This window comes from Camelus bactrianus, chromosome 1 (genome assembly GCF_048773025.1).
Source record: "Camelus bactrianus isolate YW-2024 breed Bactrian camel chromosome 1, ASM4877302v1, whole genome shotgun sequence".
NCBI classification, from domain to species: domain Eukaryota; kingdom Metazoa; phylum Chordata; class Mammalia; order Artiodactyla; family Camelidae; genus Camelus; species Camelus bactrianus.
In genome coordinates, this window is record NC_133539.1 from 61,302,067 (window position 1) to 61,319,217 (window position 17,151).

Below are 17,151 nucleotides of genomic sequence, written 5' to 3' on the forward strand. Positions count from 1 at the left end.
GAAATGATTTAATCCCTCCTCCAGGGAACACAGGCAGAGGGTACAGGAACCAGATAGGAAAAGACACCGTGTATTTATCCCCTTGAAACTGATGTGCAGAGACCAGCAAGGCAGGGAGGAGTCCTGGGAGAAAGTTGAGGATACTCCATACTGGGGTATCTTTACAATCTTCCCCAGAGGCCAGGCCTTGGCTTGTGTTGGGGGGAGGGGAAGAAAGTGATGTGGAGGCTGAAGCAAGGATCCAAGTCTGGGCTAGAGCAACTGAGCTCCCCAATGTAGAGTAACTGAGGGCTGAAGCATCTCTGCGCCTCTACCTCTGTGCCAAGCCCTTCAGCCGCCAGAGGAAAATCATGAATGAAATCCATGGCTTTGGAAACACAAGAAGTCAGAGGGATTTTATTTAAATAGACTTTAATCAGAAGTAAACTAGAGTTTTGTGTGCAAATTTATTTTGGTTTTTAATTTAGAGCCATCACCCCATTAACTCTGGTGTGTGCATGTACGTCTTTCTGTAGGTCGGTGTCCTCTTTGTGGGTATGTCCGTGTGAGACTCTGTCCATTTATGTAGTAGGTCTTTACGGACCAGCCTCTGTGTCCACTGTGCTCACAAGATGTGATCTCGTCTTTATCATTCATTCTCATTACTCATTTTTCTTGGGAAAGCCTTCAATCATCTTCCTTTTTCCAGTCTCTCCCAAACCACGGCGCTTGGAAGTGTGTGCAGGTGAGGCTGGGGTGGGTCGTGAGGCATCCTAGGCCAGAGCTGCTCCTTTCGGGCGAGGCCTCAGTTTTCGCAGTTCAGCGGGTAGGAGGAGTAACGGGTCCCGCTGCAGCCGCAGAAGCGCAGGACCACAAACACCGCGAGCCCCAGCAGCAAGAGGGCGCCCAGGGACCCGAAGAGGATCCCGAGGAAGGCGTCATATTTCACGCTCAGGTGCTCACAGCGCATGCCCCAGGCCGTGTAGATGGAGGAGGGCACACAGCTGGGGACAGAGAGAGGGGACACGGTCAGCAGGGGAGGAGGCTGGGGCTTAGCCTCTCCACCCCGCCTCCAGGGCCAGGGAGGTTTTCCACGACAGGCTGGGCTCCCCTCTAGGGAAGAGGCGGAGTCAGCCCTGAGGCGGGGCTGAAGCAAGGCCACTGGGCAACTGAGGCGGGCGTGGAGATTAATTCACCTGGGTCACCTCCACCTGGACAGCGAGGAGGTGCGGGGCTGGCCGCAGGTGAGCATGCGCAGTCACAAACCCAGCCCCATCTCTCAGCGCTGCCCCCTCGCCCCCCTCCCCTGCCCCGGTGCCCAGCTCCATCAGTCCCCTCCTTGGACCCCGCTGCAGTGGGCAACCGTTGACGCAGACGGAGGACGCTGATGTCACAAGAGGGCCCGGGTGGCGCTGCTCTTCTTAGCAGTCCTGAGCTCCCCTCACAAGAGCCCCGCAGACTGCTAATAAATCAAGGGAACAGAGGGAACAAGGGAACAGAGGGCGCCGGTTTGAGAGGGACCTCACTGACTGGTACTGTTAAGGAGGGGCAGGGCCGGGCCTGGACACAGGACAGGGGGTTCCTTTTCCACAAGGAGACAGCAGGCTGTCCACCCAAGAAGCAAAATCTGGTGGAAGAGTTTGGCTTTGGAGCCCTTATCCTGCTACTTAACTGCTACTTAACTGCTACTTATCCAGCCCTTAACTGCTACTTAACTTACTGGGTGCCGCGGGCAGGTTCCCTATCATCTCTAAGCTGCAGCTTTCACATTTTTAAAATGGTCATAATATCCACCCTGTAACTGGTTTGAGCTGCAGAGGTAATATAGCATCTTTATTCTCTACACAGGGTAGGCACTCACACGTCTTCTTTTCCATTGTCCCTTTTTCTCTGATCCCCTTTCTCTTAATTACAAAGGGAAGCATCCTAATTTTCAGACACTGGGAGGTACCACGGCATTTCCGGACCCCTTGCAGTATCTTTGCCCAGCTTGGATTCCCCAGCACTGCCCTCCACCTCCTGTCCCCAGCCCCACTCACCTGCAGCGGGGTCCATCAGGCAGGTGCTGGCACTGGCCTCCGTGCTCACAGTAGCCCTCGCTGCATGGGGACACGCAGGTGAAGCCGCTCTGGGGGCTGAAGACCAGGCGGTAGCCCTTGTAGCTGTTGCATTGGAGGTAAGTTTCCAGTGTGCTCACATTCACTGTCAGGCAGGACACAAGTGAACAATGGAACACAACTGATTAATACCAAATCTGTATCTTTTCAATCAAGAATTCCATTTCCAGGCACTTATCCTGAGAAATAATTGGAAACACGCACAAAAGCTACACATGTTCATGGAAGCCCAGAATAGCATGGTTTATAATACCAACAATGCTTGACAGGAGTGGTTTTGTTTAATAAAGAGTATTGTGCAACCAGTAAGCACCACGGAATAGAAAATGCATTGGTTAAGAGTATATGCTTTGACGTCAGCCAGACCTGAGCTGAAATTCAAATTCTACTAACTAGTTGTGTGAATTGGAGGAAATTTCCTACCTCTTTCAGCCTCAGTTTCCTTATTTTTAAAAGGAAACTACCTTGCTGTAAAGTTTAAGGGAGATAATATATGCAGAGTATTCAGTACAGTGCCTGACATGGTAAGCTCTCAATAAACGGTCGCTGTTAGTATAATATTCTGTTTAAAATATAACACCCTATATTAAAACTGTAAAATGATATATCAAATTGGAATATGTATATAATTTACAAGGCAATATGTTCATAATTGTTTAAGTAATGAGGAAGTTATCAAACATTAGGTATGATTTGATCCCTTTATTGTAAAACAATATTGATATGTGTGAAATTTCCTATGTATAAAAGAAAATTCAGAAGAATGTGTGTTAAATGAATTTGTCTTTGGGTATTGAGATTACAGGTGATTTTTTTTTCTTTTTGTTAATTTGTGTTTCCTAGTTTCTACAATAAACATATTGTACTTATATAGTAAAAGTTGTGGGGCTTTTATTGTTTATTTTCTCTAACAAAAGGCACAGTCATATCTAGGGTAGTCATTCCCTTACCCCCAACCCTTCCTCCCTGCCACACATACACATAATAGTTGGGAGGATTTCACATTGTTGCCGCCTGGGAGGAAGGAGGCTTAGTCTGGATTCTAGAAGAAGCTCTTGCTTGTCCTGGACTCACGGAACACAGCAGCTTCCGTTGGGTCTGGCATGGTCCCTGCCCTGTTCTCTGCCTCACTCACAAAGTAGGGTGGGCCATTCCTTTTCTTCTCTGGTAGACTTGCCAACCTCTCATTCCCATCAACTGGGGGCTCTCGGAGTTGAAAGAGCCCTCAGAAGTCCCATCTCATTTTCCAGATGGGGTTGTTGAGGCCCAGTTTCAGATGGCTTTTGCACGGGGTCACATTCTTTCAGGGAGGGGATGTCTCTATCCCTGGGCCAGGTCTCCAGCCTTCAACTTAATATCTCCAGCCAGAGGGCAAAGGCACAAAGGATGTCCTTGTTTATGTTTATAAAGTGCAATGGTCTTTAAACCAAATCATTATATATAACAATTTTATAGAAAGAAAGCCATTAGGAGTGATGGTCAGGCAGTTGGAGTGATTGTTCTGTGAAACTGTACACGTGGGGGTGCATCAAGCAGTATTTTGCGCTCCTGCTGTTGAATCTAGAAGGATGGTGGGTAAAATGTTTATAATTTCTCTCAAAAGTTACAAACAAAAAAGTAAATTAACTTGTTTCTTGTCTGTGGCCCACTGTACAATACATTTCAGCCATGGCTGGTTGGGCTGAAGCTCTGGGCCAGGCTCCCTCTGCTTCTCCTCCCTTAGCTACCCCAGTAACTGTCCCCAAGACAGTGACTCACAAGCCATCACACTGTGCACGTCTTCTCTGGAGATAGGGTAGAAAATCACATTGCTCCTGGGCCCCTCACTTCTCTTTCTCCTCCTCCACTGGGCCTGGGGTAAGAAGGCCTCCACCACAGCGTCCAGCAGCTGAGTGTTCAAGAAGTCAATGACAGGGCCCCCAGGGAGGTACTGGAACTCCGAGATGATCTTCCAGTGGTGAACTGAGCTTCCTGAGGCCAGTGCTGCTGGAGAATCTCTGTGTAGGAGAGGCACAGTGAGCGGCTGAGTGGGCAGGGGCGTAGGCGAGGCCCCAGGGGCCAGGTGAGGACCAGGTAGGGACAGTCGCACTTACATCTGATTCACTTCTCTGTTCCTGAGGAAAGTCCTTACTTCCAGGTTCCTCAGCCTGTAGGCCACCTAAGACAGAGGATGGGGATTTGGGGGTGGTGGAAGTGGGGTGAGGCTCAGTCCAGAGAGGAGACCCTTCCCACTTTAGTGCATTTATTCATCCTTCTTTCCTTCCTTGAGTGTGAGCCCCAGTACCACCAGAATTTCTGTATCCCTACACGCCAGCTTAGCCTGGTGACTAGGGTGGGTCCCTGCTTGATAGAAATGTGTTAGTGAGTGAAGGACTTTACGTACTCTCACCGCACCTCCTATCACAAGGCGAGAATTGGAAGTGAATGATCCCCACTTTACCTCTGATCACTCACTCATTTTCTCCGCACATGTATAATGAACACCAATCACATGTAGCCAGACCTGGGGATGGCCAGGTGCAGGGGATGTCAGTGTGACTAAGGAACAGTCCATACTCAAAGACCCATAGTCTGGCACGGTAGACAGACATCAAAGGATTTACCATGCAGCAGCAGCAGCAGCAGCAGAAGTAGGAGCAACTGTAATAATTATTCTGGTAATTTTGTGATACATTGTGTTTCAGGCACCTCGTTAAGTGCTTTATGTACATTATCATTTAAACCTTGACACGGCCTATTGACATAAGTCCTATAATTCTTTCTATTTTTACGGATGAGACATCAAATAATTTGTCTAATTATCATACCTGCTCTAGTGAGTGGCAGTGCCAGAATTTGAACCCAGGTAGGACTCTAGAGCCTCAAAACTCAACTACTGTGCTATTTGCCTGGGATTGGGGAATGGACGAGGGAGGAGAGCCAAGAAGAGGGAGCCCCCAGCTCCTTCAGGGAAGTCAGGGAAGGCTTCCTGGAGGTGAAATGCCCACTGTGTTTCTTCCATATAATAACAAAGTGCAAGTCTCAAGGGATGCTCGGGAGGGGAGGCTGTGTTGACACCATGGACTCTGTCTATTGTGAGTTGGTCATTCCAGCCCCTTTGGAGGTATCTGTCCTGGGCCTTTCTGCCTTCCTCACCCTCAGCCTTCCCTGGAGCAGGAGGCTCCAGCCCCTGGCAGTTAACTCTAGATGCATGATGAGACCCTGCCCTGAACCTGCCAAGATCCACCTCCCCACCCAGAGCTGGCCCGCAGCACTGACCGAGGCATTGACATCTGCAGAGGAGGCATTTTTGTCTTCAGTGAGTAACAGCTGGATGATTCTTATGGGAAGCTCTGGAGATGGGAGAAGCAGATTTGTAATCGCCTCATAGGTTTACCCAGACTTACCCAAGGAGGCCAGCCCAGAAGACCGCCCAAATTTACAGTGACAGTAGGTCACCAGAAGAGTCAGGAGAAGTGGCCAAGTCTATTGACTCTCACACTAGTGGGTGTTAGACTATGGCCAGGGCTTCCCCGACTCTTGTCTCACTGAGCTGTGAGGTGGCCTTCAGTCTTTCCTCAGCAGACGGCTCAGGCCCGTGGTTCCTGCTGTGACAGCTGCCCCCTCCTCGCTCCCGTGCTCTACAGCTTACCACCAGCTGAGGGAAATTAGGAGTTCTGTCCTGTGAGTTTGAGGAACTTAGCCTGGCCCCCAGCGAAGAACTGGGGATGGCGGAGCATCTGGTCGTACCTCGGGCAGCTGGAGTGAAATTGTTTCCAGCCAGGAAGCAGCGAGTGTCGGTGAAGGCTGGGGGGCAGATGCAGGCAGGCTGGCAGTCCGCAGTCTGGGAGATGTAGCAGTGGCCGTAGTTATAGCAGTAATTTGCAGGGCAGGACTTGTTCTGACAGGGGAAAGAGTTCTCCAGAGCTACAGAGGGAGCAGAGAGGTCAGCAATACCACACTTGGCAGCAGGGGGCAGCCTCCAGCCCGCGGAAAGATGCTCCCAGGACAGGCTTGGTTTCTATCCCCCCAAAGCCCGCTTAAACTGTGTTCTGCTCGTGGGCCACTCTGAACCCCAAACTATCCTTCTTCCTTTTCCAGACGTTTCTTCACCGGGCAACCCCTTTTCCTCTGCCAGGTAGTGATTCTCCCACCTCTGCTGAGGAAATGGAGTGTTTATCAGACCCTCTCCATCAGGAAAGGACCCAGAAGGCTGGCAGGAGAAGGGCCCATCAGCCCACTTTCCTCACTGGCATCCCCTTTCTCACCTTTCTAAGGCTGTGGTTCTACCTTCTCTGGTCTCTGCTCAGAAGACGCAGTGGTCTCTAGATTTCATTGGGGCGCTTTAGAGGGCTTAAGAGAGGCCGCACCGTGATGTGATGCCCCTCATGGCTCAGAGGTCAAGGTGACTCAGAGATCCAGAAACAGATGGTGGGAGGAGGACTCAAAGGGAAGACAAGACACCCCTGCTGCCTGATGCCCATGGCAGCCCCTCCAAATGTCTGATTGGGGAGAGGCAGAGACCCTGGGCCCTGCATCTCAGAGAACCCTTAGGAGCCTGAGGGCCCCACCCCGGCTTGCTTCTTGTTCCCTGGCTGCTGTTAGAAGTTTCATCTCTTCTCCAGGCCATGTTCTGTCTTTTGTCCTGGGTTTCCCACATTGGTGCCTCAAGGCTGCTCTGGCCTCTCCTGCCTGCCTGTACAATGTTTTCTCCTTCAGTCTCACACCCTACCTACCTGCTTTCCCTCCTTATCCTACCCACCTGTACTCAACATTCTAAAGACTTGCTGGCAAATGGGGAGAAGTGGTTTGCCCTTGGTTGTCCCAGGCCCTAGAGATGTCACCTGTCCCCAGGACCACCTCCTGCCAATCCCTGTCCCCAGCTCACATGTACAGTGACGTCCATCTCCAGTCAGGTGCGGAGGGCAGGCCTCACAGCCCTTCCCAGGAATGCACTTCACACCTTGGAAGCACGGCACATCGCAGGGGTCACTGGAGCGTTCGCAGAATTGGCCAAAGGTGTTTTCGTCACACATGCAGTTGGCCACCTGGAATGGGTTGCTGATCACTGGGTGGCCAGGGGGCTGAACAATTAAGGGCTTCTGGGTGTTTCTGTACTGATCCCTCTGGTCTGAGTCCTTGTCTTAATTCTGCCAGTATCCACCAAGCACCTTCCTGGCCAGGCCCTGGGCCTGCCTGTCCCTGCCCAAAGGCAGACTGTCCTGGGGCCTTGTCATCTCCCTGGGCCGTCCTTTGCCCTGAGCCCTCTGCCTGGTCCTTGCCTGGGATCTCAGCCTCTTCCCTCTCACATCTTATCTCCTTGCCTGAAATCCCTTCTAGAGTAAGATGGGGGCTAAATAAACAAACATTCTACTACCCTTGGAAAACTGGACCCCATGTAAGTTGCAGCTTCCCGTTCTCCCTTCCCTTGCTGACTCCCAACCAAGAAGACAGAGCTGCTGAGCGTGAGAGCCCGCAGTCACCAGAACCAGGGCACAGGGGAGAACTGTGCCAGAAACCTCATCACACTCCTGGTCTTTCTTTTCTCCCCTACGGCGATGACTCTGGAAAGCTCCTTGCAACAGAACCCTTCAACACTTTCTACTTCCAAGACTGGATATCTTGGGATATCTAGAATAATGTATTGATTTTAATCCCTTTTTCCCCCATTTTTTTTCTCTTCCTGGACTCCCCTACCCCTGTCCCTTTCAAGCAGGAATTCTCTGCTCATGCTTCAGCACTGGGGTGTGTGTATAAGGGGTGAAGGAAGTGGTGGGGTATTGCCAGCCAAACGTTTTCCTTTCTGGCTCCCCCTTTACAAATAAAACAAAAAAAAAATTTTTTTTAAATGCAGATGGCACCAGATTCATGGATTTAGGCCAAATATCTTGGCTAGAAACTTGAATGGAGAAGGATTTTCTCCAAACTGCGAAAGAGATGCTTCTTTCAGTTGGAGGAAGAGAGTGAAAGGGACAGAAAAAGAGTTTCAGGGGTGCCAAGTTCAGAGGAGAGCTGTGCCTCTCTTCTCAACACCATGAGGATGAGGTCTCAAAGAAATGGCCGTGCAGTGCTTCTAGGCTGATGGGACCCTAAGCCACTGTACAGAAGGTCTCCTGTGTCTGAGCAAAGGCACCAGAGCCACAGAGTGCCTCCTTCAGTCTGAAGGGAGGGAGCATGGAGATTGTGGTCCGTGTAGACCCAGGCCCAGGGACCACAAGGGCACCTTCCTACTCTATGCTTCAGTGTCCTATTCCAGAACATGGAGCTGGGAACCACTGGGCAACTCTAAGAAAGGCTGAGGTGGAAGTTTCCTGCAGGCCTGACTGAATGGGGGCTGAGAGATAAAAATTCAGTTGAGCTATAAGCAGTAAAGAAAATTCTATTTCTTATACTTGCAAGTTTGTGGCCCAAGATTGGTATCAGCCCCCCTCACCTACTACAGCTCCACCCACCTCCCAATACACACATTATCACAGGCATTCAATGACAACATCCCTTCAATTTCCACTTCCTTTCCCCTCAACACGAAAGCTCCCTCCCCATCCTTCTCTAACACTCACCTCCAGGGAGGAATTGCCCACCCAGTTGGTCTGGTTGTATAAGCACTGGCTCTTTGCCTTGCAAGCACAGACCACAGTCCTTGGCTTGAGCACAGATGACAAGCCGTCCTTGGCACTTCTTGCTAGAATCTCCAGAGTAAATGGTTCCAGCAGCTTTGGTGTCCATAGCAGTGTCCCATTCTCTGCCCCAGGGAAGACAAGATTGTTGAGAGTGGGGAGTCACATCTGCTCTGCTGTCTGACACATCCTGGCATCTAATACCCCAATGCTGAGGCTGGACTCCTCTCCACCTCCCCAGACCACTTGTCCAATCTTATCAACCATTTCTTTCAGCAATACTGGCTTCCTTGAGTGATCCTCCTGAGCACGCCCCAAGCTGGAGGTGGCACCAGCCCAACTAAGGGATTCTAAGGTGGGGCTCCACAGAGGGGAAGGCAGTTGCCCCTCTGAAGGGACCCCAAAGGGCCACCCTGCCTGGGCCAAAGGACAGGACATTTAAGGGTAATGGAGGATGAAGGCCAGGATGCTCCCAACACTTGCCCAGGCTACTTGGCAGGTCTTCTGCAGAGAAGAAGAAAATGACTCCAGCTTCCCGGCAGCCCCATCCCTTGCCCTGATTTCTCACCCACTGCTCTCATTTCCTGGACCTTTCACTAGCCGCCTTCAGACACCAGACTACAGTGAAACACTGCTGCATATCAATAAGGACTCTTCTGATCAAACCTGTCTTACGTTGTGCAAGAAAATAGGGAAGTCTCCTGGAAACAATAGGTTGAGAGGAGCAGATAGTAGGGAACAGATGAGAGTAATTCCCAGGCCGTCACTCTTCAGGAAAGGAGCCCAGTGGAGGAGAAAATCTGCTGCCATTGACTGGGCACCTGGGAGGACGCCACATGGAGCAACAGGATGCAGGCAAAGCAGTCCTTTCTTAAGCACAGAGAAAGGAAATGAGTCAGAGAAGTGCTCAGAGCTCAGAATAAGGTCCCTAAGGGCTTTGATTTAGCAAAGTACAGTCACCAGCTTAATTAGTGCTGGCAACAGAAAGCAGGTTGCCTCCTGTGGGCTTTGACTCTTAAGCCAGATCAGGGTCCAGGCCTGGGGTCTCCTCACCGTTACTGACAGGGAAAGTTGAAGCTTTCAAGGAGGTGCAAAATTAGGTAAACACGTGAGAATGTACTGAACGAAGGTATTTATATTTCTTTAAATCTTGTTCTATATGATATCCTTCTTTGAACAGATATGAAAGTGTTTTAAATTAGCCTTTGTTCATTGTTATATTTAATAATTTGGTGATTGCATAAAGATGATTAAAGATGATTGCATTTTGTAAGATTGAGATGAAATGATCTTTACACTGGATCTTAGCCAAAGGGCCGGAAACCAGTAGATGAAATGATCTTTGAATCAGTTGCATGTGCCCAGAGTCACCAGGGTTAGCTGGTAAAATCATCATAAGCCCATCACTACTAGTCCCTATGGGCCATCTATCCAAATTATAGGAATAATTCCTAGAAATGTTGGTCCTGGGTATTCCAATGGAAAAATGACATGAAGTTGCACAGGGTATAAATGCAAAATTACCCAAAGCTTGACTCTGACCTCATCAGCTATGGCCCCAGTCAAGCATTCTTACCAAAGAGCTTGAAGTCAGCGCCATTGTTTCTGAGCGTGAATGTGACGTTCTCAGCACTGCTGGCATAATAAACCTGCGTGGTCTGTCCAGTGAAGGCTTTCAGCTCCTGAAGACCCTCGATAGGGGGCGGGTACTGATCTGAGACACAAAGAAGGGATTCGGGGTCTGAGGCAGGATACTATCTTGCCTTCTGGGCCTCCTCTCTCTTTCTCTAGTCCTCTGGCTTGTAAGAGGCATTCCCAGGGCTGTGACCCACCTCCAGAAGCAGGAATTATCCTGTGTAACTGCTCTCAAACCTACGCAAATCAGGCTGCGGTTGTATTGCCCACCAGGCCAAATCTTTGTTCTCTTTTATTTTCTCCCCAAACAGGGTTTATTTCAAGTTCTTTCCTGATCAGAATGCCATGCTGGGCATGGTATGAAGTGAACCAGAGGACAGGGTTGTTGAGACCAATGCAGAGTTTTACCTTCGGAAGAGGGCCGAAAACCACGAGGGTCATATCTCACGGGCATTGCATTTGTCAGGAAATAGAGGGGTGAAGCCCTTTCACCGGTCCCTGTGTTTTGGAGCCCTGCTATTTCCATTTCATTGTTGATTCATCCGTTTATTCATTCAGTCACTCAATAAATATTTATTGTCACCTACTCTACGACTGGCACTGTTCTTGGTGGTAAGAACACAGCAATGAACAAATAAGAAAGATACCGATGAAAATTTGAAAATGTGTTAGATAGTTATACATGTTAAGGAGAAAAAAAATTGAGCAGGGAAAGAAAATAGGAAGTGTGGTGAACATGAAATTTTAGACAGGCTAGCCAAGAAAGGCATCGCTGAGAAGGTGACATTTGAACAGAGACTCGAAGGAGGTGAGGGGCAGGCCCGTGGCTGTCTAGGGGCAGGTGCTCCAGGCAGAGAATAGCACATGCAGAGTCTCGGAGTTGGGAGTGAGCCTGGCGTGTCTGAAGAAGAAAGAAGCCAGTGGGGCTGGAATGGAGGGAGTGAGGTGAGAACACTAGAAGAGTTTGGAGAGGCAATGGGGCCAGATTGGAATGACTTTGAAGGTTGACATAAGGACAGAGTGAGCTGTGGGTCATGGAAGGGTTTGAACAGAGGAATAACATGAGAAAAAGAAACTGTTAAATTTGAAAGATGTGTAGCTTTAAGGAGTGTCGTGGAAGCAGGGGCTCCTCATCTGCTCCGTAACTCTGCACAGGCCTCCCCGGGACCCACCACTTACTCAGGGTGGAGTTCATCTGCTGGTAAACTCTAAAGAGCATCCCAGTGTGTTGTCCAAGTTCCACATTTTGTGTGGCCAGGGTGTCATAGATGCATTGTTCATCTCCATTACACTGGGAGGTCAAATTTCCATTCAAGGATTTATTTTCCCGCAGTTGTGAAAGGAACACAGGGGTGAAGTTGGAAGGCAAATGGTCATTCCTCTTGCCAAGGAGGCTTGTTCCATTGATTTCCCCTAAAACACATGAGATGTGATGGTGGTGGGACCGTTTAGTTATATTTCTTTCTTGTCCACCCCTTATCCTCATGTTGTATGGTTTGAGGGGTGGGTGGGGACATGGAGGGACAGAGTGACTTCCAGCTTCTGAGATTGGAAATGCCTGCTCTAGTGAGTGAGGGCCACCCACTTCCTCTCTTCCAGATAGAGGGACTCAGGTGGGTTGAGGGTGGAGCGGACAAATCTGAGGTGGCACCAGAATCTTCAGGTCTCTTCCTGGCCTTTCCATCCCTCCCTCACACAGGACAGAGGTCCGGTTCCCACAGGACTGAGGGAGGCAGTGCAGCAGCTTCCCTTATCCTGGCCCTGCCCCATCTGCCCGAGGACTCTGAGGCCCAGACTCACAGGTCATTCCATAGTGAAAAAGTGTCTCCTCAGTGCTCCCCAAGGCAATGGTGGAGCCATTGGGCATCCTGAAGTCGTCATGTGGGTTGCCGTTCCAGAACCCTGAGGAACAGAGCAGGAGTTGGCCACCCTGGAACTGTGACCCTCCCCTTCCCTGGGGAGCATCCAGCGGGTCATATGGAGATGTGGGGAGGAGGAGGGAGCCTGGGGAGCCTTTGCCAGTTGCATGTGTTCTCGGTTCAGTTATCCAGGAGAAGGAGAAAGGACTATGACCTCAGAGCCCTCCCCTCAGCTTTAGGGAAGAAGAAAATGAAGGAGGGAATGAAGAAGGAAGAGAGAGAATGTTGGGGGTGGAAGGAGGGTGGGGAGGTGCGAAACCAGAAGGGAGCTGCTGGACCCACACTCCCCAGAGCCCATCCTTGATGCCCCCTTGGTTGCCCTGGAACCAGAGCTTCAGGAGGACGGGAAGTGAGCTTCAAAGGTAGCTGAAGAGGTGCCTCCTCCTTTCCTGAGCTCAGTACCCTCCCAGGGCTCCACTCCAAGGAGGCTGAGAAAGGAAGCCCCATCTGGGAGGTCCGCAGGCCCACAGGATGGGGAGCTGCTGCGGGCTGGGGACCTGAGCGCCTGTTGCAGAGTCAGGCTCCTGCCTGCTCCTTACCCATGAGGCCCTCTGTGTGGTTCTGGTACTCCTCTGGGAGGCTGCAGGAGGCATGGAGGATGTTGGAGAGAGCAATCACTGAGACGGTCACTGCCCCATCGAAGTTGGCTGACACCATGGAGCCATTGCGGGTCATTATGACTCCAGTGGTGTTGACTATCACCTGGCCTAGAATGTGGGGAGACAGATGAGGAAGCAACCAGAATTGGAGCTCTGGAGGCCCAAGACTGGCAGTAATGAAGGTTCAAGATGCAGAGGAGACTGAGAGTGGCTGGGAGACATCCTTCAGGGTCCTACTCCATCCAGCAGCGCGAAACCATACCCACAGGACATCCTCACAGCCCACCCCATCCACTTCTCCCTGGGGACTGAGGACGGGGCTGCCACCAAGAGGCTGTCACACACAGACCCAGAGGAAGGAGAGAAGTGAAGAGGGCAAGTTTGATGCTCTGCTCTGGTGAAGAAACTGCTCAGGCATAGCTGCTGGAGGGACGCAGGGCTGGTGACCTCTCTGTTCTGCCACGATGCTGCTGCCTCTCCACCCCTGCACCCTGCTCCCCCATGCCGGGCACCCCACTGACTCTGACCTTGACCCAGGGAAGCAGGAGAGGGCTGCTGATGGCTGTCCCCAGCCTACCTTCTGCTCCTTCTCGAGTAGTCGTTACATTCTGGTTGTTGAGCCGAACATGGATTGTGTCATTAGGCTCAAGGAACCATTGAACCTGGAAAGGAATTGGTGGAGGCCTAAGCCCGACCTGCAGGTGGGCCCAGAGGCCAAGGAAGGAGGCTGCGAGGAGAGTGTAGAGCCTGGGCCTTGGACGAAGGTGAGGGTGATGGGGAGATGATACAAGGTGATCTAGCTACCGTGTGCAGGGTGCTTAGCACCCGCCACGCTTTGAGCTGGGCACATTTCTTAGATTAGCTTTTAAATCTCATAACAGCCCTGTGAGGCAGGTATATTATTATCCCCATTTTACTATCAGAAAAACGAGGCACCAGAGGTTAAGTCATTTCTTCAGTCACACAGCTGGTGGAGCCAGGACCCCAATCCTGTGTCTGTCTCAGGGTTGACTCAAACACTGTGCTGGCAGGATGCAGCCTCCTTCCCTCCTGCCCCCTTCCCTTCTTCCTCCTCAGTCTCCTCCTGGGCCTCAAATTCCAGCTAAAGTTCCTGTAGCTGAAGGTGCTCTGGGAGGGGAGTGCCATCCCCCTCACCGTGATGGGGTCCAGTGTGCTGGAGCTGTATTTAGCGGCAAAGGCAATGAAGTTGGTGGCCTGTGCTGAGCCAGTCTGGGCAGTGCGGCCCTGCAGCATGAAGGAGGAGTTTCTGTCCTGGGCCTGGACCAGCAGGAAATCCCCCAGCCCATTGAAGGTGTAATTGGCACCATCCAAGGTAGTGATGTGGGGGTCCCCGAACATCCAGGCTGGAAAAAAGAAGGCACCACATTGGCATGGCAGACCAGGGAAGGGGCTGGGATTTCTCACTGCCCCCAGGCAGGGTGTTTGCCTGGGAGACTCCAGCCTGGGGAGGTGCTCATGGAGCCTAGAACACTCCCCGGAAGCTCCCTTGCATTGTGTGCCCCCCACCCACCTCTCATTATCTCCCCTTCCCTCAAGGACATGTATAAAGTCCCTTGTTTGCTATCTCTGCACAATGGAACCATGTCCATCTTCCTTTGTGGCCACAGCCCTGCCCCAGGAAGCTTGTGCCACCCTGGTCCAGACCCCAAGAGGCTTTCTCCCCCTTCCCCTGCCAGATCTTCCACCTTGGCCCTGCCCCAGGGCCAAGCTCCAGCAGCCTCACCGGGCCTTGGGGGCTGGTACCCAGAGCAGCCGATGCGGGGCCGCCTTAGCTGGTACAGGGCGCAAAAGGAGGGCTTGTCGTTGAAGCGGCAGCACCAGTTCTGAGCCTCCAGTTCTTGGTCTGTGGGGAAGGAAGCTTGTTGGGGAGGTGGAGGACGTGCAGACCCCAGCTGGGAGGTTTGGGCAGGATGACACGGGCAGCACCGGCATGGCTTGGGAATCAGGGGCACCTCACTTCAGATCCTGCCCTGCGCAACGACCTTGGGCCATTGACCAGTCCCCTTTTCGGACTTGTCAGAGCCACAAGCAGCAAAGCTCCCAATGGGCCGGGCACAGGGTCCTTCCTTTCTTGAAGGGTGGGGTGCTGAGTCCCACAGCTCTCAAAGTGCTGGGAGTGAGAAGTCATGGCTGGTGGTCTGGGGACTAAGGAGGCTGCTGCGATTACAGGGAAGAAGATGGGGGCAGACACACTTTGGCCCCCCAACCCTGTGCTTTCTAGCTCCTTTGGAGGGTATCTGTGGGAGATGACTCCACGTCTTCCCCCATACAGCCTGCTAATCTGGGTCCGGACGGACAGGGTCAGACCAGGTCCCCTCCCCTTTCCTAGAAAGATGCCCCCATTCTGGGCTGGGGCTATGGGCCAGGCGGAGATGGAGCAAGAGGAACTCAGTTGTAAATCCCTAAGATGGCAGCTGGAAGGGCAGTCGGAAACTTCCTAATGTTACAAGATCAGGAAATTGAGGGTCAGAGATGGGTAGTAGCGGGGAGGAAATGGGGACGAGAGGCCTCATTCTGCAGCTCCCACAAGCTGGCATGGAGCCCAGGCTGGGCTCTGACAGGGAAGAACAGAAAGCTCCAGAAAAGGCGGGGTTGAGAGCTTGGTGGACACACGTACCAAACTGCCAAGGACTCTGTACTCTCCAGCCTTCGAGAAGCTCTCCCCAGGGCCCGTAGCTGCAGCAGACGCCCCCACGCCAGGAGGAGAAGCTGCACAGCTGGCTGCTGCCGGCATACCACCAGCCTGCAACAAGCCAGACGTACTCAGGCCCAGGGTGCCTGTGGGGGGTGGTACAATGGGGTGGGGGTGCTTCTGGGGAGGAACTGAGGGGGTCCTGGAAGGGACAGGTCACGTGTGGTCAGAGAGAGGGTGGGTGGGTCTGTGGGGGCCAGAGGGTGACATAAGAGACAGGAAGGGGGTGTCACCTATGTTGATGGGCTGGAATCTTAAGTCCCACAGTCCCTGCTGCCAGGAGCAAGGGCAGGAGAGGCTGGGCCCCTGAGGCTGTCTCTTCAATGACTGCAGGCACCTGAGACGGTGGTTGGGCTTTTCTTTCCTGTGTAGCTTGTAGACCTGCAGCCCTCGGAGGCCTGGGGAGCAGAGGAAGGGTTATTCCGGGGCCTGAGGCCACAAGCTCTGTGTTAGCTTTAGGGACAAGCACAACTCATAAGTGCTCCTCTGTATGTCACTCCCCCAACTCTGAACAGCTCTTCCAGGGATGGGCCCAGTTCAGACTGGTAGTAACTCCTCCCTACAGGCCGCTTTGATGTGACCTCCAAAATCTCAAAGCTTGGATCCTAGGGTGAAACCCTGGATAAGTGCTGGGCAGGGAGGCCTCACCTCTACCCAACTCAGAGCGAAACCCTGACTCTGGACTCCAGAGCCCAGTGAAATACAACAGGACATAATGTATTCGATTTTGACCCTGCTTCCACACAAAAGAAGAAATTCTCAAGATAACTACAATTTGATAGGGTTTTGAAAAGAATAATCATTGTTTATGATTATCTGTTTGTGTATCTTCTCAATGGCCTGGTACAGAGGAAACACATGGGATACTTTCCCCAAATACACACACAAACACACACACACACACACACAATCACACTGCACCCTCTACATCACAAGCAGATGCATCTTGATAGAAGGGCCTTAATCTGAAACGACTGCTTTCTCCACAAGATGGCACCCATGATTTGACTTAGCTTCCAGAAGTTCTTGCCACAGAACAAATAAAATTGGATTTATGCTTCACAATTTACATGGCTAATTTCTAATGTTAAAATGTCCCCTGTTCTATCACATTTTGGAAACTGTAATTCTTTCCCCTTTGGGGCCACCGGAAGAGGCCCATGGGGCCTGAAGTACTGGCCTTCTTACTGGAATAAGAGCTCTTTGAGAGCAAACATAGTCGGTCTTTTTCATTTTTTTTCATATTCCTGGCTCTTTGCACAGTGTCCAACACACAGCAGCTACTCAATAAGTGATGACCGAGTGGATGTCAGACCCCTGGATCTCCTCTTAGTAGATTCCTTTAAGGGATCTCATCTGGGCTCTCATTCCAGCTCTGGGACAAGACACTTGGAGAATGGTCCTAACTGCCCATTCACATCCCCACCTCCTGCCACACCCTGTCCTTACTTCAAGGATCTGGGCCCACTGATAGCCCTCCCAGGTTCGGCTCATCCCAGGGAGGACACAGCCCCAACTGAGACTGCCCTATATGCGGGCACAAGAGATACACTGCTCCCTGGGCAGCGCAAAGTCCGAATTACACCTGCAGGA

The 17,151-nt window shown here is 51.6% G+C and overlaps 1 protein-coding gene across 2 annotated transcripts in view; it reads right to left on the reverse strand.

The window, feature by feature from the left end:
- Window positions 1-368: 368 nt before the first annotated feature.
- The window catches only part of MUC4 (mucin 4, cell surface associated), a 48,830-nt gene continuing 32,047 nt past the window's right edge, over window positions 369-17,151 (reverse strand). For both annotated transcript variants that reach the window (XM_074364845.1, XM_074364836.1), the window contains exons 10-26: window positions 15,792-15,956; window positions 15,484-15,609; window positions 14,590-14,709; window positions 14,001-14,209; window positions 13,423-13,507; window positions 12,786-12,953; window positions 12,128-12,229; window positions 11,507-11,740; window positions 10,269-10,406; window positions 8,636-8,817; window positions 6,964-7,123; window positions 5,826-6,002; window positions 5,355-5,428; window positions 4,190-4,254; window positions 3,855-4,093; window positions 2,019-2,181; window positions 369-983 (exon numbers count right to left, since the gene is read on the reverse strand). In XM_074364845.1, the coding sequence (XP_074220946.1) occupies window positions 785-983; window positions 2,019-2,181; window positions 3,855-4,093; window positions 4,190-4,254; window positions 5,355-5,428; window positions 5,826-6,002; window positions 6,964-7,123; window positions 8,636-8,817; window positions 10,269-10,406; window positions 11,507-11,740; window positions 12,128-12,229; window positions 12,786-12,953; window positions 13,423-13,507; window positions 14,001-14,209; window positions 14,590-14,709; window positions 15,484-15,609; window positions 15,792-15,956 (2,606 nt within the window). In that variant the 3' untranslated portion in view covers window positions 369-784. The remainder of the gene's footprint in view (window positions 984-2,018; window positions 2,182-3,854; window positions 4,094-4,189; window positions 4,255-5,354; window positions 5,429-5,825; window positions 6,003-6,963; window positions 7,124-8,635; window positions 8,818-10,268; window positions 10,407-11,506; window positions 11,741-12,127; window positions 12,230-12,785; window positions 12,954-13,422; window positions 13,508-14,000; window positions 14,210-14,589; window positions 14,710-15,483; window positions 15,610-15,791; window positions 15,957-17,151) is intronic.